General features: G+C 45.0%; 8 protein-coding genes across 8 annotated transcripts; 3 read left to right on the forward strand and 5 right to left on the reverse strand.

Moving 5' to 3' along the window:
• Window positions 1–4: 4 nt before the first annotated feature.
• On the reverse strand, window positions 5–708 carry L199_002810 (histone H2A.Z; the record flags this gene model as incomplete). Its single annotated transcript, XM_064888549.1, has 5 exons — window positions 5–61; window positions 138–274; window positions 345–451; window positions 519–541; window positions 613–708. The coding sequence occupies 5 exons, from the start codon at window positions 706–708 to the stop codon at window positions 5–7; spliced, it is 420 nt and encodes a 139-aa protein (XP_064744621.1).
• A 518-nt stretch (window positions 709–1,226) lies between these two features.
• Window positions 1,227–7,678, forward strand: L199_002811 (uncharacterized protein; the record flags this gene model as incomplete). The annotated part of the gene is made up of 12 exons (XM_064888550.1): window positions 1,227–1,425; window positions 1,478–2,084; window positions 2,140–2,200; window positions 2,251–2,307; window positions 2,361–5,937; window positions 5,999–6,157; window positions 6,210–6,328; window positions 6,382–6,781; window positions 6,848–6,984; window positions 7,055–7,145; window positions 7,218–7,453; window positions 7,544–7,678. The coding sequence occupies 12 exons, from the start codon at window positions 1,227–1,229 to the stop codon at window positions 7,676–7,678; spliced, it is 5,778 nt and encodes a 1,925-aa protein (XP_064744622.1).
• Window positions 7,679–7,902: 224 nt separating this feature from the next.
• Window positions 7,903–13,986, reverse strand: L199_002812 (uncharacterized protein; the record flags this gene model as incomplete). Its single annotated transcript, XM_064888551.1, has 28 exons — window positions 7,903–7,934; window positions 7,992–8,115; window positions 8,177–8,362; window positions 8,424–8,458; window positions 8,509–8,545; window positions 8,603–8,752; window positions 8,827–8,910; window positions 8,982–9,079; window positions 9,138–9,230; window positions 9,305–9,440; window positions 9,496–9,577; window positions 9,650–9,821; window positions 9,893–10,036; window positions 10,087–10,204; window positions 10,259–10,499; window positions 10,558–11,005; window positions 11,062–11,156; window positions 11,210–11,268; window positions 11,321–11,570; window positions 11,621–11,655; window positions 11,709–12,191; window positions 12,254–12,372; window positions 12,437–12,613; window positions 12,687–12,700; window positions 12,768–13,042; window positions 13,098–13,181; window positions 13,254–13,511; window positions 13,582–13,986. The coding sequence occupies 28 exons, from the start codon at window positions 13,984–13,986 to the stop codon at window positions 7,903–7,905; spliced, it is 4,434 nt and encodes a 1,477-aa protein (XP_064744623.1).
• A 406-nt stretch (window positions 13,987–14,392) lies between these two features.
• Window positions 14,393–16,551, forward strand: L199_002813 (uncharacterized protein; the record flags this gene model as incomplete). Its single annotated transcript, XM_064888552.1, has 2 exons — window positions 14,393–15,293; window positions 15,479–16,551. The coding sequence occupies 2 exons, from the start codon at window positions 14,393–14,395 to the stop codon at window positions 16,549–16,551; spliced, it is 1,974 nt and encodes a 657-aa protein (XP_064744624.1).
• Window positions 16,552–16,771: 220 nt separating this feature from the next.
• On the reverse strand, window positions 16,772–18,280 carry L199_002814 (uncharacterized protein; the record flags this gene model as incomplete). Its single annotated transcript, XM_064888553.1, has 7 exons — window positions 16,772–17,059; window positions 17,140–17,330; window positions 17,390–17,438; window positions 17,505–17,658; window positions 17,721–17,860; window positions 17,922–17,962; window positions 18,031–18,280. The coding sequence occupies 7 exons, from the start codon at window positions 18,278–18,280 to the stop codon at window positions 16,772–16,774; spliced, it is 1,113 nt and encodes a 370-aa protein (XP_064744625.1).
• A 257-nt stretch (window positions 18,281–18,537) lies between these two features.
• L199_002815 (uncharacterized protein) lies at window positions 18,538–21,019 on the forward strand (the record flags this gene model as incomplete). The annotated part of the gene is made up of 7 exons (XM_064888554.1): window positions 18,538–19,080; window positions 19,140–19,303; window positions 19,392–19,522; window positions 19,616–19,713; window positions 19,770–20,037; window positions 20,108–20,608; window positions 20,682–21,019. The coding sequence occupies 7 exons, from the start codon at window positions 18,538–18,540 to the stop codon at window positions 21,017–21,019; spliced, it is 2,043 nt and encodes a 680-aa protein (XP_064744626.1).
• A 675-nt stretch (window positions 21,020–21,694) lies between these two features.
• Window positions 21,695–22,251, reverse strand: L199_002816 (uncharacterized protein; the record flags this gene model as incomplete). Its single annotated transcript, XM_064888555.1, has 2 exons — window positions 21,695–21,927; window positions 22,023–22,251. The coding sequence occupies 2 exons, from the start codon at window positions 22,249–22,251 to the stop codon at window positions 21,695–21,697; spliced, it is 462 nt and encodes a 153-aa protein (XP_064744627.1).
• Window positions 22,252–22,437: 186 nt separating this feature from the next.
• On the reverse strand, window positions 22,438–24,605 carry L199_002817 (uncharacterized protein; the record flags this gene model as incomplete). The annotated part of the gene is made up of 6 exons (XM_064888556.1): window positions 22,438–22,762; window positions 22,835–23,524; window positions 23,582–23,752; window positions 23,812–24,068; window positions 24,139–24,243; window positions 24,309–24,605. 6 exons carry the CDS (start codon window positions 24,603–24,605, stop codon window positions 22,438–22,440), a joined length of 1,845 nt encoding a protein of 614 aa, XP_064744628.1.
• Between the last annotated feature and the right edge of the window lie 42 nt (window positions 24,606–24,647).

The raw sequence follows: 24,647 nt of genomic DNA on the forward strand, positions 1-24,647 counted from the left end.
AAGATTAAGCGGCAGGTGTGGGTTTGAGCTTCTTCGATACACCTTGTTTAGCGACGAGGGACTGTAGAACAAGTATGAGCTCATTAGTCAGCCAGGAATTGGATGAAGGGGGCAAAGGGGATAAAACGAAGGCTCACCTTGTGGATATGTGGTAATACACCACCACCTGCGATAGTAGCTCTAATCAAAAGATCAAGTTCCTCATCACCCCTGATTGCCAATTGTAAATGTCTTGGTGTGATTCTCTTTACTCTAAGATCCTTCGCGGCGTTACCTATTTCATTCCCATCATGTTAGTGAACAATGAACGCGTCGAGCAAGGAAAGAAGGTGTGGTCAACCCACCTGCAAGCTCCAATACTTCTGCGGTCAGGTATTCCATAATGGCTGCTACGTAGACGGCAGCTTTGGCACCGATTCGGACATTGTTTGCATTCTTATTTCGTAGGAATCTACAGTGGTAATGAAAGGTACATGTCAGAGGGGTATAAGAGATGAGGAGTGGGACTGGGGGCATACCTGTGGATACGACCGACGGGGAACTGAAAAGGAAGAGCAATGGTGTTAGTACTTGCACGCGTTTGTAACGATGGGAGGAAGAGAGATGACCTACCTGTAAACCAGCCTTCGACGATCTGGTAGTAAGTGTCTTGGTCTCCGACGAGGTCTTTGATTTACCGCCTTTTCCACCTGTAGGTTTCGTTGACATTGTGAGTGTAGTGTATGTGTATGTGTACGTGCGTTGTTAGGGTGATGATGAGATGATGATGATGATGTATGGTGGATAGTATAGTAGTATGATAGTAGTATGATAGTAGTATGATAGTAGTATGATAGTATGGGGTATAGGGTAATGGGTAATGTGGAATGGATTTGTTTACGCCGGGAATTCATTCACAATCACAATCACAACTCACTGATACACAGCGGCAAATATCACGTGACTTGACTGCAGCTGCTATTTATATCTGTTACCCCTTTACACCACCCACCACCCAACCGACGCATGGCATACACATGGCGCAGGTTGAAATGGAATCCTCACTTCTTCACTTCTCCATGCGCTGCATGCAATTCACGTCAAGCTGACATTAAGATATCCGATTCTTCCACTTTGGCTCATTAACAATATACCCAGAAGACGCTCTCATCGTCCCATCCCTGCATCAGCCAAGGAGAGCGTCCGTCACACTCCCTCCATTCCAGCCTCTTCGTTCACGCCCCACTATGTCATCCCCTCCTCTCGTCGAATGGGATTCTTCCCTCTTCAGCGATCTTCAGCATCTCCTCGGTAGGGTGATCACACAGCCCACTACATCAACGTTGAGGAAATTATATGGGAAGCTGGAAGAAGCTCACCCGTGGCTTTTGAATCTCACTCAATTGCCAGGACAGAATGATGCGGATAAACAGCATATTGAGAAAAGTAAGTTCTCTCTCCGAATTCGAACAATGAGTAGTACCTGACAGTATGATAGACCCCATACAACTGACATCAGGTACATCAGTACATATAACTGGTGATCTCCTAACGACCACCAACACCATTTCCAATGCCTTATCCCTTTCTCAACTTCTATCTGCTGTTCTTGCTTCACAAGCTGAAGAACAGCGATTCCAGTATCCTTCTAGATCAACACCTGAAGTAGCAGTATACCTCTTACATCGATGGGAAACTGATATGCTCGATTTCCTCCGGGAACTACTCCGTACGGTACTATCACCCGATGTTGAGATAAGAGGAGCATTCGAATCGCTCAGAGACTGGGTATTGGAACTGTTAAATACTAGAGTATCATTAGGTCAGGGGAAAGGCGAAGGAGCATTGGTCGATCAGATAGTAGTTCAGCTAGATCAGATTCAGAGTAAGATTGATAATTTGCTAAGATCCGGTTCTGCCGGAGGAGCAGATTATGATCTCCTGAAGTTTAGAGTAGAAGCCTTACGAGCTGAACAGAATAAGATGAGTAGTATATTGGCGATCATAGCGGAAAGTGGTCATTTAGGAAGAGGTCAGGTAGTAAGGATATTGAAATGGTTGAAGAAGTGTGAAAGAGCGGATGGATTAGCACTTATTGTAGTCAGGTGAGTCATCCCATGCCATTTGCAGGTCTTTCGACGCTGACTCTGCAATACAAAGCTCTCTTTTCGCCGCTTGGAAACCTCTTGAAGCCATTGACGCTTCTGATCCCCGTTATGATGTAAGTGCATGTCCATGATTATGTCGAAGTGTAGCTTACATTGCCATCAGGTCGCCGAAGACTGGTGTCATGATATCAAATTCCTCAAAATCGTTTCCAGCTTGACGGTGAGCCTTGTTCTATTGATCACTTGAAACACAGTCACTAACGACTTGCTCAGATCCAAGACCAATGGTTGATACCGAAACTTCGAGAGACAGTCAAAATCGCTTGGTCTCTATTCTACCTCTCTTGCCTTCGACACGATCCTAGCGTTGTTCAGACCGGTATCGATGCCCATCAAATGGAACTTTTCCTGTTAGAAGCTGTTAACGGGGAATCTTTCCAGTTCACGTACGACCATGTCCTTGCCATTCGCCGAGAAAGAGGATTAGAAGAACCAGACGAAGTCAAAGAAGCGAATCTGGATGCTTTGGTGAAAGTAGCAATCGCTTCTGACTCAAGTAACGATACCTTCCTGTTCGAACAGCTGCGAGACTTGGTCGATCTGCTTGCTGGCAGAAAGCAGTTTCTTAGAACTTTGCGCAATAAAGAAGAGGATGCCGCTGTCCGACGATCTCAATCGACCCCTCCACCCGCCAACTATCAAGGCTTCCTCGCCCTCGTGGCTATCATCTACAAATCGCTCCCTCCTGATAGTGCTGAGGACCTATGGGATAATTCAACTTTTCTTGGTACCGTCCTTGACACCCGTGGTGGCTTCCCTGGTCCAGCTTTCTGGGAAATGCTCGCAGCTATTTCGACTGGTCCATCATGTTCAGCAAAATCATACGAGAAGATGAAAGATACCCGTCTACCATGGACGGCTTTGTTCAAATTCTACCAACATTACATCGATATCATGCCTCACATCTTCGAGCCAATCAAGACCACCCGAAACACCTCACTCGATCCCATGCCTCACGATGAAGCGCAAATTTGCAACGGCTGGACTAAAGTTCTGACGACTGTCGTGCGGTGGTCCCCTGCCGCTCGAGGCGCACTCCTTCAAGCCAAGCCCCATCCCGTCCAGACGCTGTTCGACTTCCTCAATTGCGAAAATCTCCCATTTGAACTCAAGGCTACCATTTTAGGCGCTGTCACTGCATTCTGCAAACGTACGGGTGATCCTATTGATGACGATGTTCTTAGCAAAGCAGTCGAGTACTACGAGAAGATCACTTTCCGTGATCCTGGTTTGGACACTCGTCATCTCGATGGTGCCAAGATACCCCCTCCGGTCGGCTGGCTCGCTAAGATGGAGTATTCTGAGCAAGATGCCAGCTCTTATCCTCTTAGTCGAGCATACATCGACTTCCTCACTTCCTTACTTCCCGATCCAGCTACTTCCGATTTACCTACACCATCACGTGGTCGGTTGGTGAACACCCTGCGCCGAGGTACATTCTATATTATAGATGGAATACTCCTCACCCTAAAGATCCGGCGATACGCTCGAGATAGCGAAAGATGGGAAGTGATCGATTCCTTATCGGCTTTCTTCGAGAAAGCTTTGCTATCCTTCAACATGGGAGAACTGCTGAATCCAGCCAATAGTCGAGCAATCGGTCAAATAGCTTCAACATTGGCAGAAGAACCTGGGTTCGTCATCTTGCTCCGACTTTTGTCCGATGCAAACGTATTCGCCGTCTTCGCATCAGTCCTTGACAACGCTTCCGCAACCCCTTCTCCTCGACCTACAATAGTGAATGACGTACTCCTTCGTATGCTCCGAATATACCATCGAGTACATGATATACAACTAGTATTCGTCGATGTGCTTCTTCTGACTCTTGCCGATCCAACTCGAAACCCCAGTAATCCTTTCAAACGACCCTATGGCTTGCAGAGTCTCGACAATCATCTGCTCGCCCATCTCAGCAACATCAACGCGATCGCTTTACTAGTAGGAGACGATGATTCTGCAATCTCCTATCTTAGTGTCAAAATACTAGCTGCATTAGCTCAATCACCCGTGTTCAGCCGAAGTGACGTTTTCCGAGGGGAATACACCTCTTCAGTGAATCGACTAGCAGGAATCATCGATGCTTCAGACGATTCGATACGCATAGCTCAAGGTTTTTGCAGAAGACTAGAAGCAGAGGAAGCGGACATTGAAGATATCTCTGCGGTGGAGAACATTGCTTTGCATGGTGACATCAAATCTCTCAGTTCATTACCTGTGGTGATCCGTTCAAATATCCTTGACATACTGGTAGAAGGTACCACAGCCGATATCACCAGCCCGAACATTGCCCACTTCCTCCTCGGCTACAACTTCCGTCATCGCGACTTCGGTCTGCAAGAAGGAGAATCATGTTTACATGTTATTCTTCGACAGCTATGCGAAGGTGCCGAACTGAGCGGTCCCGCGGGAGAGACTATGATCAACATTCACCCGATACTCGCTGCGAAGAGTGCTCAATTGATATATCAACTTTTCGCTCATCCCCTCACCGGCAGATCCACTCTATCATACACCATGTCAGTCACTGGCTTCTCCGCTCGACAACTCGCTTCTTTCCCTAGGCAATGCCCCGAAGCTAGTCAACCTACTGGTACCGCTAAAACATTTGACGAAGAGACTCCCACAACCTCCGAAACTCTCATCGCCTATATCGAGTTCCAGCGTTGGATCTTATCCGCAGCTGCTCTCGAAACATTTACCTATGAAGGTCATGGTGCATCTGCCAATCACATTGCTCAGACGCTATTCCGAGGAACTACCGAGGAGGAAGATGTGGACGAAGATGAACTGGTCAGCCAAAGCCCAGCTCTCATCATCGATCTCCTATCTTCGATAGATATACAGTGGTCCGAAAGCAATGAAGAGGAAAATCGAAACCTTGAATTTTACGGTGGTTTCGACTTCGATCAGTATAAACGGGTAGATGCCGACTGGTGGGATCTTGAGGCTTTAGAAAAAGGTTTGAAGGCTTTCCGTCGACAATTAGAGAGACAAGGCGCTGTCACCTCTGCTTCTACCAAATCGATGGCTGCTGAAGCGGAATATGTAATCAGAAGACTAGCCAGCAAAAATAGAGAAACGGATATTTCGATCGCCAAAGGAAACTTTTTGACTTCATGGAATGAGATCTTGAAGGTATCACTTGCCATGTTGTTCAAGAACGTCGCGGAAGAACAGCAAGAAGTGGTTCTCTTTGACTTGATCGATGCTTTGCTCTTGCGACTCGAAGGTGATGTCGCTCCTGGAGTATTGGACTTGTTATGCGAGTCTGTACTGGTCACCATGACAACGCTCATCGACATTCTAGTTGAGTTCGAAGGTGTCAATCTACCTATTGATCGATTATCAGCTACATTAGCTAGAATCATAGATGCAGCCGTCAGACCTGGATCGACTGAAACTGCTCGAGGAAACTTATACGCTTCCATCACCCAATACCTCCAACTCGTCAATAATTCCTCTTACAATGTTCCAGATGATCGATCTGTAGTCTCCAATGAAACCTTGTCGGGTGGTTTACCAACATCAACCCTCCAACGACCAACATTGACGGTATTCGCAGCTAGGAAAGAAAGGCTCTTACCGATCTTATGCCGCGATGCTATGGATGATAGGGAAGTATGGAAGACCGAATGTTTCGCCTTGTTAAACGGTATCATATCGATCTGCTCGAATGAACGAGATCGACATATCATCTCACCTCTCAGCTCCAATGGATATCTACCCTTGTTCGTCAGGAGTATCAAAGAACGGGAATTGTCGTTACAGGAATGTCTATCGCCTGAACATGGTGAGCACGAACATATTTCAGGATTGATGGATTGTGCTAACTCTGTACAAATGAATCACAGAAAACCTGCATGCTTATTGGGTGTTCGAGGCTAAGATTGCCTTCCTGGTCGCTTTTGCTTCCACGAGAAAAGGTGCAGAGGAATTGTTAGATGCGGGGTTATTTGAAATCTTCGCTACTTGTGGTTTCATAAATATCCAAATTGGTGAAGAGGTTATGGGTAAGTTCATGATTTACAAGTACTCAACGACAATGCTGATAGGATGATTTAGATGAAGCTGCTGCCACAGAAATTATAGCAAGACAGCATCGAGTCCTCATTTGCTCTTTACAACTCTTGACTAGAGTCTTATCTAGCCTACATCGATCTGCTAGATCAGGTGCAGGACATGTAAGTTGCCCATTGTGCGTCATCCGTGAAGATCCGGCTGACTCCAAATTTAGGCTCTGAGCTTCCTCAACGCTCATCGTGAATCGATACTCGGTCTACTTCGAGAAACCCAGCAAAACATGACTTCGACAAGTATCGAAGAATGTCGATTGATAGTATCGATCTTGTGCATGGTAGTTCATAAGGTCCCTTCGGAAAATATCCTTTCACCTACCGGATTCGGTGCATTCCACTTAGCTACTTTGGCAACCGCAGCCAGCTTTTTCGATAGAGATAGCTGGATAGATGAACTTGATGACGATAATTCTCAACTCGAAAATGAGGTCCTCTTACTCAACCAGGTGTTCCTGTCGTACCTTGTCGCAGCTACTTCTGGTATGAAGAGTGGAAATGGCAATCCTGTTCTAGTCACTGGTGCACAGAGGAGTAATGGTGCAAGCTCGAAATATATAGGTAAGTGCTTCTCTCGTCATGTTACAAGAATGGAGTATATTGATTCATTGCATCCTTATGATATAGCCTCTGCTCCGTCATTACATATGGCTGTGAATTTCCTGTCTGATCTCGCAGAGAATGTACAAGAGATTTCGAACCAGTATGAGACTATCCTAGATAGGATACAGGACGGTGGTGAATTGGAAGATGAGGATGTTCAGGTGTGTATCCCACCATCTTGATGATCTAGGAAACTATAAGCTGATGAGATTTTTTGTTTTATCAAATCAGAAATTGCGCACTCCCGATATGATAGGTGACGAGCCGTTGACAGAAGATATAATCAAAGCTGCTTTCGTGACTAAGAGTCAAACGATATTCAGTATGTGCTACAGAACACTTAACTATTCATATGTCTGCGTTCCCTTTGAAGCTGATGTCATTGCCGTTGCAGATATGATCGAATCGCTTTTACTGCTGATCTGGCGACATCTACTATTCTACGCGAATGACGTTAGAGGTGCATTGGAACCCGTTCGACCTAACAACCTTTCAGCGTCGCTTGGATCATTTGTCAGCTCTCAGGCGCAGCTCGAGGCCTCGCGATCAGGTGCAGGTACGATGAGGATGTTGCAGAGGGTCGCAGCGAGTTTGAAAGGTACTTTAGTCAGGCTGGAAGATATGGAGGTGGTGAGTGCCATTTCGAACATGGGTGTCATGCTCGGGTCGCAGGAGGCGGGTGATAGAGGCTGAGTTGACACCTGGCGCATCCGCTCGCAGAATCTCGAATTAAGAATGTTAGCGTCTACGACGTCAAGTAGAGGGAATGATGCGTATTATGGAATGTTAGTTAGAAGATTGAAAGAGTTAACGGCTGGATTGATTGGTTCAGGATCGAGTATGGAAGAGGATTGAACGGGTTAGATGTACATATAATGAAGTAAAGATTTCAAGATACATAGTATTATGAACAACATCAAAATGTATAGGTCAAGTATCATGGAACTGACACATGTATACTGATCATACATAGGAAGCAAAGGAGGACTTGGGTCATATGCATGCTGAAATGCTAACGCTTCATAGACGCGATTCATAGATTTGGTTGATCCTACAAGTCTCGTATTTCGTGATCGACTTTACCATTGTGGGATCCAACCTAAGACATAACCTATCACACCATATCAGTATTCATCAAATCTGCAATCGAACTAAAACTTCAGCTTACCTTGAGAAAGGTTCTTCAGATCGGTAGCCTCCTCAATCAACGCTTGGACTTGCCGATTGATCGTCAAAGGTTGATCAGCATCTTTATGATACCCAATCAACTTTCTTTCAATTTGGGATAAGACCTGATACCGACCACGATTAGCCATTGCTCGACTACCTCGCGAATTCACAACTTGAACCCACTTGTAAAGCCTTTGAATTGGTCATACCGGTACTTGAAAATACTTTGGCCATAAACGAGTCTGTTTCCATGTAAGTTGCAATCAAGGAATTTTCAATACGATCGTAGATGTCTGATGTGCCTGTACCGCCTATGCCAGGCGCCAAACTCTGAGGTACGACGTGGGTTTGAACGTGGGGTCTCTTGGTCTAACGTAGTCGAAAATCGAAGTGTTAGCAATGGATATGCCTTGTGGTCGAAGATACCTACATTCGTCTTAGTTTCTTTCTCACTTGAGGATTGAGCTACCAACAACATCAGCACTGTTCAGTGGGGATTACGGTCTCGTACTTACTATTATGATCGGCATGCGAAGGGTCATTTGGCCCAATCTACTCTCATTTCAGCTGACGAGGAGGTTTCCAATCCTAAATGAAATACGAACTTACAGTCCAAGAGAGTAACGGATCGTACAAGAATGCCTCCAACATTGCCAGAACTGTACTTCGGCTGTCTCTCAGAACACTCATGACGATTAGAGAAGCTTGCTTGAATGTCCCTCTGGTTCCAGGTACTTCGAGTCCACCTCTAGAAGCAAGCTACATAACGATATAACGGAGAATCAGTCGTAGGACTTTACCCGTAAGTGGACAATTGGAGTAAGTTATATCACCTCAAAGGCATTGGTCATCATCCTTGTGAGTCGGAATGGAACTTTTTCAGGTAAGAACGACCTTTCCTGAGCTACGTTGAAGAGCTATCATCCAAGTTCACAGAACCCGTAAGCCCTCATTTCCAGAAGATGGGTCGTAAGGAGTAATGGCTCACATCGCCAAAATCGATATGTAATGCTCCCCAAGTCAATTGGTCAATCAAGATGTTACTACCGTGTCTATCGCCCAGACCAATTATATATCCGACGAAACCTATCAAAGCCTCTTATCAGATGTGGTCTAGCATAGAAGAGATACTGCGTCGACTTACTGCTTACTCCAACAGTTCGCGCAAAATTAGTCCGTCTTCTTACCCAAATGTCGGACGAGGGACTTCTCTGCCACAACACGTCTTTTAGATCACCTATGAAATCCATTTACATTGTTGATCAGCATCGACCTGCCCTTCATGTTCAGATAGTAATTGGTGTGACTTACTTTGCTTGGAATGAGACAAGGCAGCTTTCAACCTCTGTATCTTAATTGAAATAGGCAACTTGTCGTACCTGTCCATTTCCGCTGGTGGATCAAATCTTGGGTTCTCCCTTCGTGGATTGAAAGTCTCGAGATCGTGCTAAACAGGACATCAGCGTGCGTATCATCTTCCTATCAGGTAGAACTAGACCTACACCAAGTAATGAGGCTGTTTCTCTATCATTCAGATCATTTTGCTTGTTCTTAGCTCGGTTAATCTGAATCATAGATTGAAGTCTATTCCTAGCATCAGTCACGTCGCCTATGTGTACGGTGGATCATACAATCAAGATGAAATTCGATGCTCACTGTTGAGTGTTCGATACCCAGCTGACCAAACCGGCTGAAGGTGAAAGAGGAATGACTTCATATGGTAAGAGATGGAGATTTCTGCTGAACGCATCGGAATTATGGTTCAACATCGTGTTGATCAAGTTGAAAAGCTGCATTATCCTCTCATCACCTCGTAGGTCTTCGTTCCCTATCCGATCGATCGATTTCATTCTCAAATTAGCAAAACCTCTTCGATCGGGCATCAAGTGGCGAGCTCACCTTTCAATAGGAAAGTATAATCCGCCGTATATGATCGGATGACCAGCTTTCCGGGTAGCTGCTTCGAAGAGAGGATATCGACAATTGGAGCGAAACTGTCAATGAATGCTTGATCATCCAGCTTCAAGTGTGGGTCATATTGACCTTAGGTATCTGTCAGCTTCCTCACTGTGCTAAAGGTACGTGCAACTCACCTGGCACCGTAAGCACGCAGTCTCTCAGTGAGAGCAATCTAGGTGCAGTACTTGCAAGATGAAGCTTTGATCCAGGTTGTTTCCATTGACTGATCTGAGAATCGAGATCTCCGTATAGCTGTACAAAACTAGTCAGCTCCTGCTACATTCAAGGACGAGATGGTCTACTGACCTTGTAGAGCTCTTGGTAAGCGAAATTGACCAAACTCATCTGCCTAGTTGATTTATACCTTTTCAACGACTTGTCAATTTGGAGCAGCTGGTCTCCGAACATCTGTACAAATTGCTCCTCATCTGGAGTCTCTACCGCTCTCAGATACTGGATATCATGTTCCCAAAGAGTAGGAACTTCATGCCATGCAGTGTCCATCAGGTCTTGTCGAGGGATGATCTTCTCAACTATACTTCTCCACCTGACCAATGACTTCAGCTTACCTGTCCTTCGACCAGAGAGGTTGGGCCTCGACTTACCTTTCCATCAAACTTGCAGAAGTACGTATCAATTCTTTTCCTACCAATTCAGCTTGGTCCACTAATCTGATACCATCAGGCATGGTACAGATGAAACTCATAATCACCCTCGCTGCCTCCTGATGTTCGATCTTACTTGTTTGAGTGGCAGTGAGCAAAGGCCAAATAACAGCATGAGGATACTGTGACGAAATGCTTTTGAGCAGATTTATCAAAGTATACTGAAGATCTTTATGAGGTGTTCCGAGCCTTGCTATGAGCTGGGGAATGGCTGATAACCAAGGTTCGACCGGAGTCAAGCTGAGTTGGTTTTCGACTTCCACCAAAACTGCTGTGCTTTCTCCGAATCTGAACCAAAGGGTGACTAGTCTGAGTAAAGCTTTGATGACGAATTCCGGGTTCTCTTTGGTCCTTGCTGCAAGGAACAAACCTCTCAAAGCAGGTACAACTATGCAGGAAGAAATTAGCTTTTGCTGTTTGCCTGGTGCTAACAATCTGACTTACTGTAGCTGCTGACTGCCACAGAGTCAGATCTAGAGAACTCATTCATCTCAAAGATGCTGAGGGATCGTTCAGCCAATGAGAAACAGGCAGCGTACCTGCACATGTCAAAGTCAGTCCATTCAACTCTCGAACGTAGCACAAGACTAACCAATCGTTGTCCAGCTTGGACGCAAGGGAGGTGAAATTAAGCACCTGTGATTGTTCATCCTATAACAGAATCAGCTGAGAGCAGGCTATTGACAGATGTCTACACGCTCACGGAGGCCCAGCTAGCTCCTTGCAAGGCAGCAGTCCATTCAGCCATTCTGTAATATCTTCTTGACAGGATCTGATGGTCGAGTGTAGTATGGTTAGCCATGATGCTGAGTGGTTGCAAGCCCAATCCTTGTCTTTCCAACTCCTCCTGATCGACCCCAATATGTTGTAGGAAATCTCGAGTATGTCTAATAAGCTTATGAAGGATCTCGTACATCCTCTTCTGATCTTGTTTCTGATATGCGTCCTTCCATCTGTACCAAAATCAGCTTATATTTCAGATTTGACTCAATCGACGACTTACTGGAATCTGAATCTGGTATACTCCACTTTACATCCCTGTCAACAGTAATTAGCGACTGTACCCGACGAGGACATCAACAAATACTGACTAATGGAGTGACTTCCGGCGTGATCTTCCTCAACATTCTCTGAGCAGCCTGATGCATCCCAGCACTCTCGCATAGTTTCGCACAATCGATAAAACAGCTCTGAAGCTGCATGGTAGTAGCTGGTACAGCCAATGTCCAAAGTTCCAACCTTTTCAACCATGTATTGGGATCAGCGTGACTTTTCTTGAATCTGGTTTTCCAAGTACTAATTATATTATTTCTCATCTCCGGCTGCGATTTGTATTGAATCACTTCTTGAAGTTCAACCAGTAATTCCGTCTTGGCCAAACTTCGATGTGCCACTTGTGGTCCTACATCCAGCTGAACTTGAACTTCGTCATAGGATAAACTCTGAGCTTTGCTAATATGGTGGAAAGCCGAGGCGTACTGTCCATTGTGAACGTCAATGATGGCTTTGTAAAGTGATTTACTGGTTCCTTTTGGGTGGAATGCAAGGTAATCTGCCATCGTTTCGAAATCTCCCTACAGCCGCACTTTATCAGTAACGCTTCGAAAGGACAAGAGTTCAAGGTCTTTGCACTTACCATATGCCATGCGGCAGCTGTAGCCCAATGGGCAGTATTCCTCCTTTCGGTATCGTTCAATCCCTCGAAGAGTGTTTGAGCAAGTTCGTATCCTTGCTGGTACGCTCCCAAAGCATGATCTAAATTGGCATGATGATCAGCGCAGGGCGAAGGAAACGACGTCCACGTGTTTTTATCACTCACAGCAAATCATCTTGGTATTGAAAGACGAAAAGCTGGTTCCCTCTTGACCTTGATCGAGCTTGTTTTGAGCATCGAGAGCTTGTTGCCAGTGAGACAGTTGAGTGATCCATAATGGTTCCGGCTCAACTTGCCAATCATTCTCTAGCCATAAGAGTGTACTCCAAGCGGCATCGTACCCTTTGTTCCGAAGACGAATGATATATCAGTTACATGTCATGTCGCAGGGGTCGTGTTTGGAAAGCGTACTCACCAGCTGATCCAACTCTGCTCATGAAAAGAATGTTTGTTAGGAAATCGTCCCAAGTTAATTACAGGTTTAGCCAGAACTCACCTTATATTAGTTTCGACAAGATTACCAATATTCTCCTGAACAGGGAAGTTCTCTGCATTCTGCTCCACATACCATAATACCACACCCGGAACCGCTTGATTGAGCGCACCGTTAAAATGATTAAGTGCACATGCTTTAGCAGCTTCGTGTACGCTAGGTGCGAATTCCCGTTTGTCTTTATGAAAAAATGCGAGTAATTCAAGTAAGACAATGGTTATCTCTTGACTGACTGATATATCATTCAGGATGGATACTAGCGTGCTATCGACGACGTTCTGCGAAAGCACCAAAGTTTAAGCTCTACAGTGTTGAGAGATGAGGAGGACTTACCTTGAAAGCTGGATCGCTTTCAAGCTGGACATAACATTTCATAAAAGCTGTTTGGAATAGTTCTTCGTGAATGAGTGGACCAAGCTTTGTCCCGAGACATACATTAGATAGATCAAAAGTCGGGATATGTATGATTTGATGGTTGATCTAGCTCACCTTTGAAGCAATAACTAATTCCGGAACATTACTAGATTCCAAAGTAGCTTGATACAGATTATGTAACCAGATACTGGGATTATCATGAGCTGAAGATAGGAGAGTCTGCGACCAGGCTTGTTGGACGGTTCTTGATTTCGGAGGCAAGTTGTGAGCTAGTATCTCAGCTAGTAAGGGATGTTGTTCTTTCTGAACTGGTTGAACACTGGATCCAGCTGGTAATGGAGTATTGGCTTGTGAGTTCGGAGCGGTCCTAAGCTATATGACCCAACCGTAGATTATTTCCAGTACACATCTCCAGCCGATAGAATGTGGAATATAGACTCACATTCCTGGGTCTCCCTATAAGGCTCTTCTCGCTGTTCCAAACTGTCAAATCCAACTTTTCAATTACCCAAATGAGCTCTTCCAGCTCCTCATATTGCTTCTCTTTACCCAATGCTCGAAGGGGTTTCACCAAACAGCTTTTCATAGGCTCCAATATCTCTGATACGTGATCCAAAAGTTTCAAAGCAGATACGATGACAGGCAATGGTTTGGAAACCTCTAATCCTCTTAGGAGGAGTGGTAACCAGATTGAAGATGTCAATGTTAACGCCTGTTTCAGTTTCGGATTAGATAGCATTCGAAGACCCTCAAGCCATACTGTTTCATCGTCAGATGCTGCGATCAGAGCCTGACAGATCAAGGGGACCATTCGATGGGTTATGTGGTACTGTGGGTTACCGGACATGATGCTTGTTGAGGTTGATCGTGTTACAGTGTCCGTTTGAGGGATACACAATGTATGATTGTTGATTCTTACCATGTCTCCATTTTTCGATTTTGTTGTCAATATGAATGTAAGTCAGCTTGTCCATGCGCTCGTTTCCCCCTTCCATTCATGCAATCACGGGCGATCTTTCGCCTTTGTCTCGAGATGTGCAAAGGATCCACGTTGACCAGGAGTTGTGAGCCACTCTTATGCCCACTCGCATTTCGGGTAATTCGAGGTGATGATTTCCGGATTCAGCGATCACCACAACAACGTTCTTACATCTCCGATCTCTTCTCCCCCTATCATCAACATCCCATCCAGCTTACCACCAATTCCAGTTCTACCACAACTCGCAAACACCCCCGTCCGATGATCCTCCACCATGCCTAAAGACAAGGGCAAAGGCAAATCCAAGGCTGTCGACTCGATTACCGAGAACGCACCTTTACTCGGCTCACCTTCAAGAACCTATCATTCCACTCGTACGCAACCTTCTTCCGAAGACCAGATCATCCAACCTCAGCAGCGCAGGACTTCTCGACTCACCTCGATTGTTTATACAGTATCTATCGTGATACTGTCATTTCTGATTTCTTTCTTACTGTTCCTCATACTGTTAGCAGGATCGTATAAACCCTCACCATCGGAACTATCCACTTTACCCAAAACGGCCTTCAGCTACTCCCCGCCAGATTCGATATCGATAGTCAACGTGACCGACGATGGGATCCTGCTCAATATCAGTCTAAGATGTGGTATAGATGCTGATGAAGCATTTGGAGTCAAGGCGAAAGTGTTCGCTACTCCTGAAGAAAAAGCAGATGCGGAGGAAAGAGGTGAAAGAGGATTAGGATCGGAGTGGTGGGAAAATATAAGGAAATGGACTGCACATACTTTTTTATCCAAGTTGGATAAACCATCTGTATCGGTCAATATACCCTCTTCAATCCTAATTACATCCCCGCAATTCAAGTCTTCACCATTACTATCAGTACATGTATTGGACGAATTGGAAGTACCGTTGATATGGGATATATCACCTCGACCCCTACCGCCGGGATCTCAACCTGATTGGTTACGGCCAATATCATTTACTGCTCTGGCCAAACCGCTAGCATCCACAGGAGAACTATGGGAGTTCGTACAGAGAGGATGGGTTGAAGGTGCAATACGTGTGACGATAGAGGTGAATCATGTGATAGCTAGACCGTCGGAGATTGCTTGGTGGACCAAATATGCTAAAGTGGAGAAAGAAGATTTGACGATGGATATCACTTCACCTAGTGAGTGTCAGATCCTGTATTTGGCCTGCTGTTCTTATGTCTGGTTGTCTGTTTTGGCGGTTCAGTTTCACACCCATATACGATTCTTTCACGCCTTGATCAGATATGTGTACCGGAAAAAGAGATTCAGAGCTGCAACTAGAATATTGCCTATAGCTACTGAACTGACATCTCGTCAATTTTAGTCCCTCATATACCCCATTTACCCAATCCCGGAAGACCCCTCAATCTATCAGAACTCGTCACACTGCAGCACTATTCTTTCGATACTACCCAATCGCCCAAGGCATTGACTATCCAAGCTATCGCTACGGTCCCAAATTTCGCACCGGATCTCAACGCTACTCTAGATTTCAGCCTACCATTCTCAATCGCTTTACCGGCTACAAGAGATGGCCTAGTAGGAGAAAGTAAGATGGCTGAAGTTATCACTGAACCCATCATCATCGGAGGAACCACCAAGGATATCCTGTTGAACATATCTGGAGTTATCACTGCGGATCTGAGTGAACGCTCCTCTTTAATGGGTTCATCACCATTATCGTTATTCTTACAGAACTACCTACATGGTAGAGATAATCCCATCTTAGTTCAGGGATTATCCAACTTACCTTCATTCGTTCCATCAACTATCGTCCATCCGCCCAGTTGGCTCTTACATACTCTACCTTCATTATCGCTATCGCTCAATTTCCCTGGACCTAGACCGACTCCAAAGATTATTCGATCGGTAACCATTGAACATATGAGAATATCGGAAAGTCAAGGAAAGATGAAAGCTTCGGGTACCGTAGTTGCCGAAGTTGAATTACCTAAAGATATGCAAAACGTCATTGTGGACGTGGTAGAAGTTTTACCTGATGTATATGTGTTCGATGGTCCTTCCCCAACCGATGAAGAAGATTTACCAGGGGATGGTGAATTCCCACCAAAGGCTTTTGGACATATACGACCTACCGATTATCTCAATTCGACTACAACACGAGAAGAAAATGGAAGATTGATTGTAAGAGCGCCATTGAATCAGGTTGACCTGGATATCTTACCGGGAAGAGATGGTGTGTTATCTGAATTCATCAGTAAGATCGTATTTAAAGGAGGTGCGTTAGCTGGGGTGAAGGGTATAGCGAGTGTCGGGGTAGAGATCATGGGTGTCAATGGGAAGGTTAGATTGGATAATTTACCTGTAAGAGGTGAATTTTGGGTAGGAAAGCAGAGATTGGCTGTTGACATCGAAAGACAGTCAAGGGAAGAATAGTAGATCAGTTCAAAGACTTCCTTGTCTCTTGTTTTCTTCATTTTTGATGTTTGTATTCGTACTTCTTATTCTACTTGATTTGGTTGTTACATTATTCATCATTTGTAACGTACTGTATATGCGGGGTATAAAGTTGTTTCTTCTACATTTACAATATATGTATGTATGTACATTGCGTTCTTGTGTTCTACATCCAAACGAATCCTTACACCGATCATCTTCACGATTGAGATACGCCTTTCACCCGTGATATCTCATCTTTCAACCATTGTGCAGTCCCCAGACTTACATTCCAAGTAACGTCCAACGCTTTCAACCCCAATCCATCATTATCATCTTTCACATTGAGTTCCGAATGATGGAGAGACAAAGCCGCTAGAGCCAAATATGAATGGAATGGATCAGGATAATCTTCAGGTTCTTTACCGAATCCGCCTAATGGGAATTGAGCTGAGAGTAGGAAAGTTCGATCTGCATCTCGGTTGATCAGATTTGAATGACCAAGGATCTAACGATAAGAAATGCCCAGCTTTGGATTAGCACAGATATACGCATAGTCCTTGAGATATACTGATCTTCTTCACTCACACTGATAGCTCCACCACACCAGAACGAGTAACATACATCCTCCAGTTTACCTGGTCTACCTTGGAACCCACCTATCTGACGAGATATCAACCATCTGAGCGTTTCTTGAGGTGAAATCTGACATTCAGGTTGAGTCTGCGTGTGTCTGTTGAGGATTGATAGTGTCGCGAGAGAGCAGTATGTCGTACCGCCTAGAATATTATAATTAGATAATGTAGCTTTTAGTATGTCCAAGGTGATGACTATTCACCTTGAGCTTCGACAACCCCAGGTCTCGAGGCATAAGCTCCTTCCCATGTCTACCAAGTCCGAATATCAGCTGGACCCATCCATGGATCAGTAATAGTAATAGTGACTATTCTCACCTTGCATTTCCCTATGAAACTCTTGGATAGATCTATATTTATACCCGCAAAATCACCAATGATATCCGATATCACACTCGCACAATAACTGATCCGCACGTCGCTTTGGAACCCTTCGTTAGGGTAGATATCATCTCCTGGTACAGGTGAGAAACTGACAAATACCGTCAACATCAGAATCTGTACTCATCCCGTCAGTTGTTAAGAAAGGCTTACGAGCCGTCTTTCGCTTGACACGATCTGAGGAATTGGATCAATCCTGGTATATCCAGTCGATTGAGGGGTGCTCGAAGGATCGCTAAGCTCATCAGAGCGGTGTATGTGGATGGTATATGTGCAGGCGATGTCTTTTCATTCTTTTCAAACCAAACTGATCAGTGGTGTTCCAGGAAGTTATATCACCGGGAATATACGTACAGGAGTAGTCATAAATGTCGAACCTCTAAATCCACCCGTAGCTATTCACACTTGACCATTCAGTTTCAATCTACTGCGAGGCTGATATAGAGATTTATGCAGAACGCACGAGCCTGTAATGACCATATCCATTCTATCCACCCATCCCTCTGTTCCCTCGTTGTCTTATCTTCTAACGCACCGAGAAGGTCCAACCCGGATATGCAGAAGAAAGCAGCGGTGATCCTGTTCGAGTCGCTACCCTGCGCAGCGGTAGGTAATGCCCTCAGACATCGGAGGAAATAGTTTATATGGCCATTTCGCTTGAACGTACTTTGTCTTTGTCGGCCAGTCGTTGGATCTGGGTCTGGATCTGTCATGACATCGGGGGTGGTTCTAGCAAGTGTACCAATCTATGAAGAACGTTTGTTGTCTGTGATGTTGCCTGATTTACGCGAATTGCAGGGAAATGAGATTCAGGCTACTTTTGACATTCCCTTCAAACGCGTAGCTGCAACTATTTGTTATTGTCGTTCCTATCCCATGTTCTCATACAACATTACCAGTCATCCTCTTCTTGTCAACTTACCGCATCTCATCAGCAAGCCAAGAGAGTAGCAGTGTAACTACCTGTTAGATGTCACAGCAAGATCCGGATCCACAAATTACACCTACCGCTTCACCCACACCGAAGCAGGGAGTACATTCATCTTCATCCTTGTTCTCACCTATCACACCCTTGACCTCGAACCAATACGTACTATCTCATCCAGCAGCATCGAAATCACAGAGCGATCTGAATACAGCTTCGACCGATACAGGATATACAATCACTCCAACTGGTACCGGGAGGCCTTCCGAGGATATACCTGCATCTGCTGAAGGTTCAGGCTCGAGATCAGGTTCAGGAGGATCATTCAACTCTGATTCTATACTTGAAGTATTGGATAACGACGATGAAGATTACGACGAAGAGGAAGTAATGACGTTCTTAAATAATAATGGACATAGTACGAATGATGAGGAGACGGGCACGGAAGATTTCGAATTCGACGTTTCGGATCCTCTGGTAAATGGTTCTGGTTCGGGATCAAGTAGTAGGAATAAGAGGAAGGTCAGAAGGACACGGAGGGGAAGATGGAATGAGGGTGAAGAGAAGGAAGAGAAGGGATTATTGGAGGTGAGTCCGAGTTGCTATCGATTTATGGAGATATGGTCACTGATGATGAATTTTGCTAGCTCATACCACCATTGATCCTCGCCCATCCCCTCCCACTCCTTCCCTTATTGGCATTACTACCTTACAATTTCCTGCCTGCCGGTGTGGTCTTCTTCGTACCCGTCTTCTGCGTATTGGCCTTACTGTCCGCTTGTGCACATGTGGTCATCGTCTATCTAGCATGGTAAGTGATTGTATTCATCATTTACCAATACCATTCAGCCGAATACGGAGAGCAACTTGGACTCATCTTATGCGCATTGCTGCACTAGGTACTTGAAGGTCTCATCATTTGAAGAAGTATTCGCAGCCGTTACTGCGAAGTATGGTAAATACGGCTTATGGACTGGAAGAGGGTTCGTAGGTTGTGCTGTTTTTGGTGTAGTCGTCAGCTGGATTGAAAGTGAGTGAACATCCTTCTCAACATCTCATCTGCATATTCATGTACTACAGTGTGTCCTCACGAAAGCTCATTGACCTTATATATCCGTTATAGCCCTACATCCCTTACTTCAACCGGTTATCGAAACCTATCTACCTAAAAATGCCGTCTTTCAGTCAAGAGTATTTTGGACGATAATCGTTTCCTCAGCAGTAAGTATCACTCATCCCACGCATGAGTATCATAAGCTGATAAGTCTTGCGTGCAGCTATTACCTTCTCTCCTTCCCTCACGAATGACGAGATCGCTCAGACGATCACCCATAGTCATCGCCCTGTTACTTCCGGTCGTAGCGTTCTTGGTGATTGGACGAACGGTCGAGATCAAAAAGGCTTCAGAGCTTCCTCAACCGATAGGAGATGGGGATGGGGACGGATCAGAGAATACCGGAGAGGTGATCACGGAAGTCCTTGGTCATTTGTTGAGTAAGAGGAAATTTGGTTTAGCAGGAGGGAGCAGTGCAGGTGCTGGGTTGAGTGAGTAATTTTCACTCCGAGTTCCTCCTCCGCTCAGAACCTACATTTTGCTGACTGTCGATTTCCGTAGCGACCTTGACGATATTCTTCTCGCCTCACATCAACACCCTACCGATCCATGCCTCACTCGCTCGATCCAAAAGCACCTCCTTCCCTATCCCATGTCTACTTGCATCCTCCTTGATCCTCATCTTATGTCTCCCTTTAGCCCTAGTTCCTTATTACCTCTTACCTCCATTGGACCAATCCAGTCCAACACCCATATCAAGTCCTACCACCCCCTCAGGCGTTTTCGCGAGATTACCAGCCGACGACGGATGGGTAAATATCTCGCGCATCTTAATGTGCGTGGTCATCCTAGGTTCGACAAACATGTGGATCTTGAGAGGTAGAGATACGATCTTAAGTTCGATGGGGGTGGATCAAGGTGAAAGATTGAAAGCTGGTAAATGGGTTGGAATAGCCATATGGGGAGTGGTAGTGCTCGTAGCTAGTATAAGTGGTTGGATAGCTGAGAAGATTGAATTGCTCGGTGTGTTGAGTGTATTGGCTGTAGGGTGGTTCTTACCTTGTGTGTATATAACACCATTCTATCTTCATCCGCTACGGGAGAAGCTGATTTGTATGAGTTTGTCGTGACCTAGCCCTATTCTTCATCATCACCTTCCATGTTCGATCTCCGCTATCTATCATCTTCCCATCCCGAAACACCCCTACTTCCGAACATGACCAGACGAACAACCCTAGTACTCCCTCTAGGAGACTACCATCAACGATGAATGGACATGGACATGGACATAATCGAACGAATAGTTTGAACGACCCATCAACAGATATACTATTAGCGAGAAAAGAAAAACAATTACAGAAAAGAAGATTAGGTAGGAGGTTATGGCAGGATTTATTAGTTTATATAGGTATTTTACCTACTGGTGTGGTATGCTTGATTTGGACTTTTGGTAGTTTTTTGGGTATTTGGTGATCACATATATATTCCATATTAACATATTTGACGGTAAGATGTGTCTTGCATTCGTCAGTTGCTTCCCATATGCAAAGTTCAAGTGTAACGTCATATGAGATACTTTGATCGTTGTTATCAGTACAATCGACGGTGTTAGCAGTCTTGAGTCCAAGGAGATTGCAAGCCGACATGAGCATCATGAGCATCGTTGACTGGACCACATTGACCTTTATATGTACGCTTCCACACCCATGCATATACTATATATCATATATCAACCATCCCAACACCTATTCTACCACGCAACAAGCGATGCAAAGGAGAGAAGACCTGTAGATTCAACAACGAATCAATCAGTACAATTCCAATTTCCAATATTTCAAATCACGATCACCGAAAAAAGGAGGTATAGATCAGACAGCGGATTGCCCTCCGAAGAGAGTAGGTTCGATTCCTAGGGATTGTCGACACTTTACAATGCGAAGAGGGAGTCCCATATTCATCAGGATGTGGGGAAGGGAAAGGAACGAGATTGAAGTACAGGCTTAGGCTTGCGATGAAGGATGATTGAACATTATGAGATTATTACTCACGTTGATGAATCGGAGGATGATATTGGATGATAGAGTATTCAATGCATTTATCGGGTCTTGAAGTCTATTATTTGAATTGAAATCAGTATTTGATACTCTCTCATGTATGCGAAGAAGTGATTGACTCACAGTCGAGGAGGACTTGAAGAGCAGGGGAGTCTTGACCGTAGTTGGTGATAACTACACAAGAGCATCCGACGACCTTTCTGGGTTTACCTTCTCTGTCAATCTTGGCGAGACCAGCCCATTGACCGAGAACCTTGGCATCGGAAACTTTGATGAGTTGGATGGAGTGTTCGGCACAGAGAGCTTCAATGAGTTTGAGGTATTCGGCTATACACCATCAACATGAAAAATCAGCATTCCCATTCTCATTTCCGATACATTCATCATATTATTACGATTCGTGTAAGAGCATGCTGACTCACCCTCAGTGACGGTCTCGACCAAGACACACAAATGAGCTTCCCTCTTATCAAGAGCCTTGGCACATTCTCTCAAACCTCTAGCAAGACCATCGTGGACCAAAGCGGTCTTGATGACTTGTTGGAGGGCGTCCTCGACGGAGAGAGGTCCAGATTTGTCGGCAACTTCAACTTCGGCACCTTCGACCTCGACAGGGGGGTTGGAAGCGGTTTCAGATCCAGCGTCAGACATTTTGGGGATGTTTATTAGTCTTCTTCCACTGTTGGGTTTTAAAGGTAGATGAGATAAGATGAAAAAGAGCAATGTCCAAAAACCTCAAAATTCAACAAAACGTCCAGGTCAGAGGTGGTTTCGGCGTTTACCGGAGTTTACAAATATTCATCTATAATTCACATGTGGCATAATGTACATAGGCAATTACGTAACTGACCTCCACACCGTAAGTCCACCTTTCCTCTCTTCTTCATCCTGCAAGAGATTCAACCCATTCCACCCATACCATACACGCTCATATCCAAGATTAACCAACTCGTCACTGACAGAAGAGGTTCCACCTTTGGTGGTTTCTATTCTACTTAGAGCTTCATCAAAAAGTACTAAATGAGTAGGTTTGGCCGGACTGGCGGTGAGATTGGCAATTTCATGTAATTGGGCGGGAGGGTATGGGAAGACTTCTTGCAGGTATGACACGGGTGATTGGTAGAAGAAGGATTGTTGAGTACGGTGTGTCTCAGAGTTAACACTAAGATGATGGAAGAATCATGTATCAGTCACGATTGATCAGCTAGGTGGTGATAGAAGAACAGTTATTTACCCTATTGGAGGTTCACAGGTCAAGAACCATCCCTCCATATCCTTCAGATGGAGATGACTTTGCCAAGGTATTGAATGACATGGAGTCAAAGCTACTAATGATCCGACCTCTCCTAGTTCACCTCTTCGAAGCACATTCATCACTTCCACTTGAGCCTTTCCATGGAATAGGTTGAGGTAAAGAAATGGTACGATCGGTGCTAGAAGGATCAGGTAGAATGGAATTCTTGTTAATCTAGTGTACTGTCGAATCGAATCGGACAATCTGTAGATGCCAAATACCGTGGGACGATAAGAGGCTGAAAGTGATGGTATAGCAAAGATCAAAAGTGTTGGAAGAAGAGGATGAAGGAATCTCCATTCTGAATGAGGTGATAAAGACAATATACCAATTGAGAAAGTGATGACCCTAGCCATCAACCGTAGAGGTTCAGGGGTGTCCAGGTGCTTGAGTCGAGCTGGAAGGATACTGGATGGAAGAAGAGACGCGAGAAATCCTTGGATCCACCATATCCATATTGGGAACAGCATAATTGGGATAGACTGGGTCAGGTGATATAGATGATTAGTAGAACCGTAGAAGGACGAAATGTTTCGGATGATGTTGTGATGGATGAACGTCAAGGCTGGGAAGTAAAGTCGACCAGTGAAGTGGTAGTCAATATAAGTGGATGCTGCGAAGGTAGCGGTACTATTCCAGAATGAGCTATATAACTCCCACTTATGCGCGAAGAGATCCTCCACTCACAAGCTGATGGCTGCAATAGCAATGACCCGTAGACTTGCCATGATTCCAGAGCTCCTCAACGTTCTGATGACTAGGTCGATACCCAGAAACATCCATAGAGAGATAGTTGTAGGTCTTATACAAAGTGCTGTCGTGGCTAGTACAATGGACAAAGGAAGATTGTTGGTACATCTAGGCGACCTCGTTGAATTAGCTTGCGTGATATCCACTATGCGGATGAGCCGACTCACATGACGGGATAAAGTGAGGGGACATCCCTATCCATAGCGATATAGTCTAGTTTCGCTTGATTCTGTATTGGTCTAATCTGCTTCTTGTCTTTCTCGGATGCGGCAGGCTTAAGGTTATCGCTAGAAGGTTTGGATGGGATTAAGGAAGGTAATGGGAAATAACATAGTGCCATGGTAGTAAGCAATGTCTCAGGGGAAGTTGACAATGATCTTGGCAATAGGTGTGCATTGAAGAGAGATGTCAAGGAGAGGAATAGCTGTGTCAAAACAATACAGGATCGTCAGCTGGCGAAAGCGTATCTAGTAGGTCATGAAGTACTAGCTTACAGCGGAAGACGAAGCGCCTGGACCTAGTAGCTTCGAAGCCAGCTTATAGGTATGATAATCCGTCAATGCGGCTACCAGTATACCAATCAATCTAGGGGCGATGACCTACAGCATCCATCACATGAATTAGCCCTTGTCCGTTCCATACTATCGGGTTGTGTTAAACGTACGATCCATTCTGTCTTATCTAGTCCGGTAATCTGTAAGACCCTATAAACACCTACAAACACCCCAGGCCAAATCCATCCCCTCATCCTCCCTGCTACCACGTACATATCCCACCAACTTCCCGTGAGAGGGGTAGGTAAATCCCTCCATTCCCATGTCAGATAACCATATCCGAAGACGTAGTTGTGGGCAGGTTCTAACGCTTGATAGAATTCGTCGGGTTGGAAATACGTCTGGGGGAATGATAGAGTGAGTAATACACGGATTATGAATGCGAGGATCAACGCTTTGGGTATCATCGAATGCGTCTATCGGATATCGTGAACAGGAGAAAGAGAATT

This window comes from Kwoniella botswanensis, chromosome 1 (genome assembly GCF_036426115.1).
Source record: "Kwoniella botswanensis chromosome 1, complete sequence".
NCBI lineage: Eukaryota > Fungi > Basidiomycota > Tremellomycetes > Tremellales > Cryptococcaceae > Kwoniella > Kwoniella botswanensis.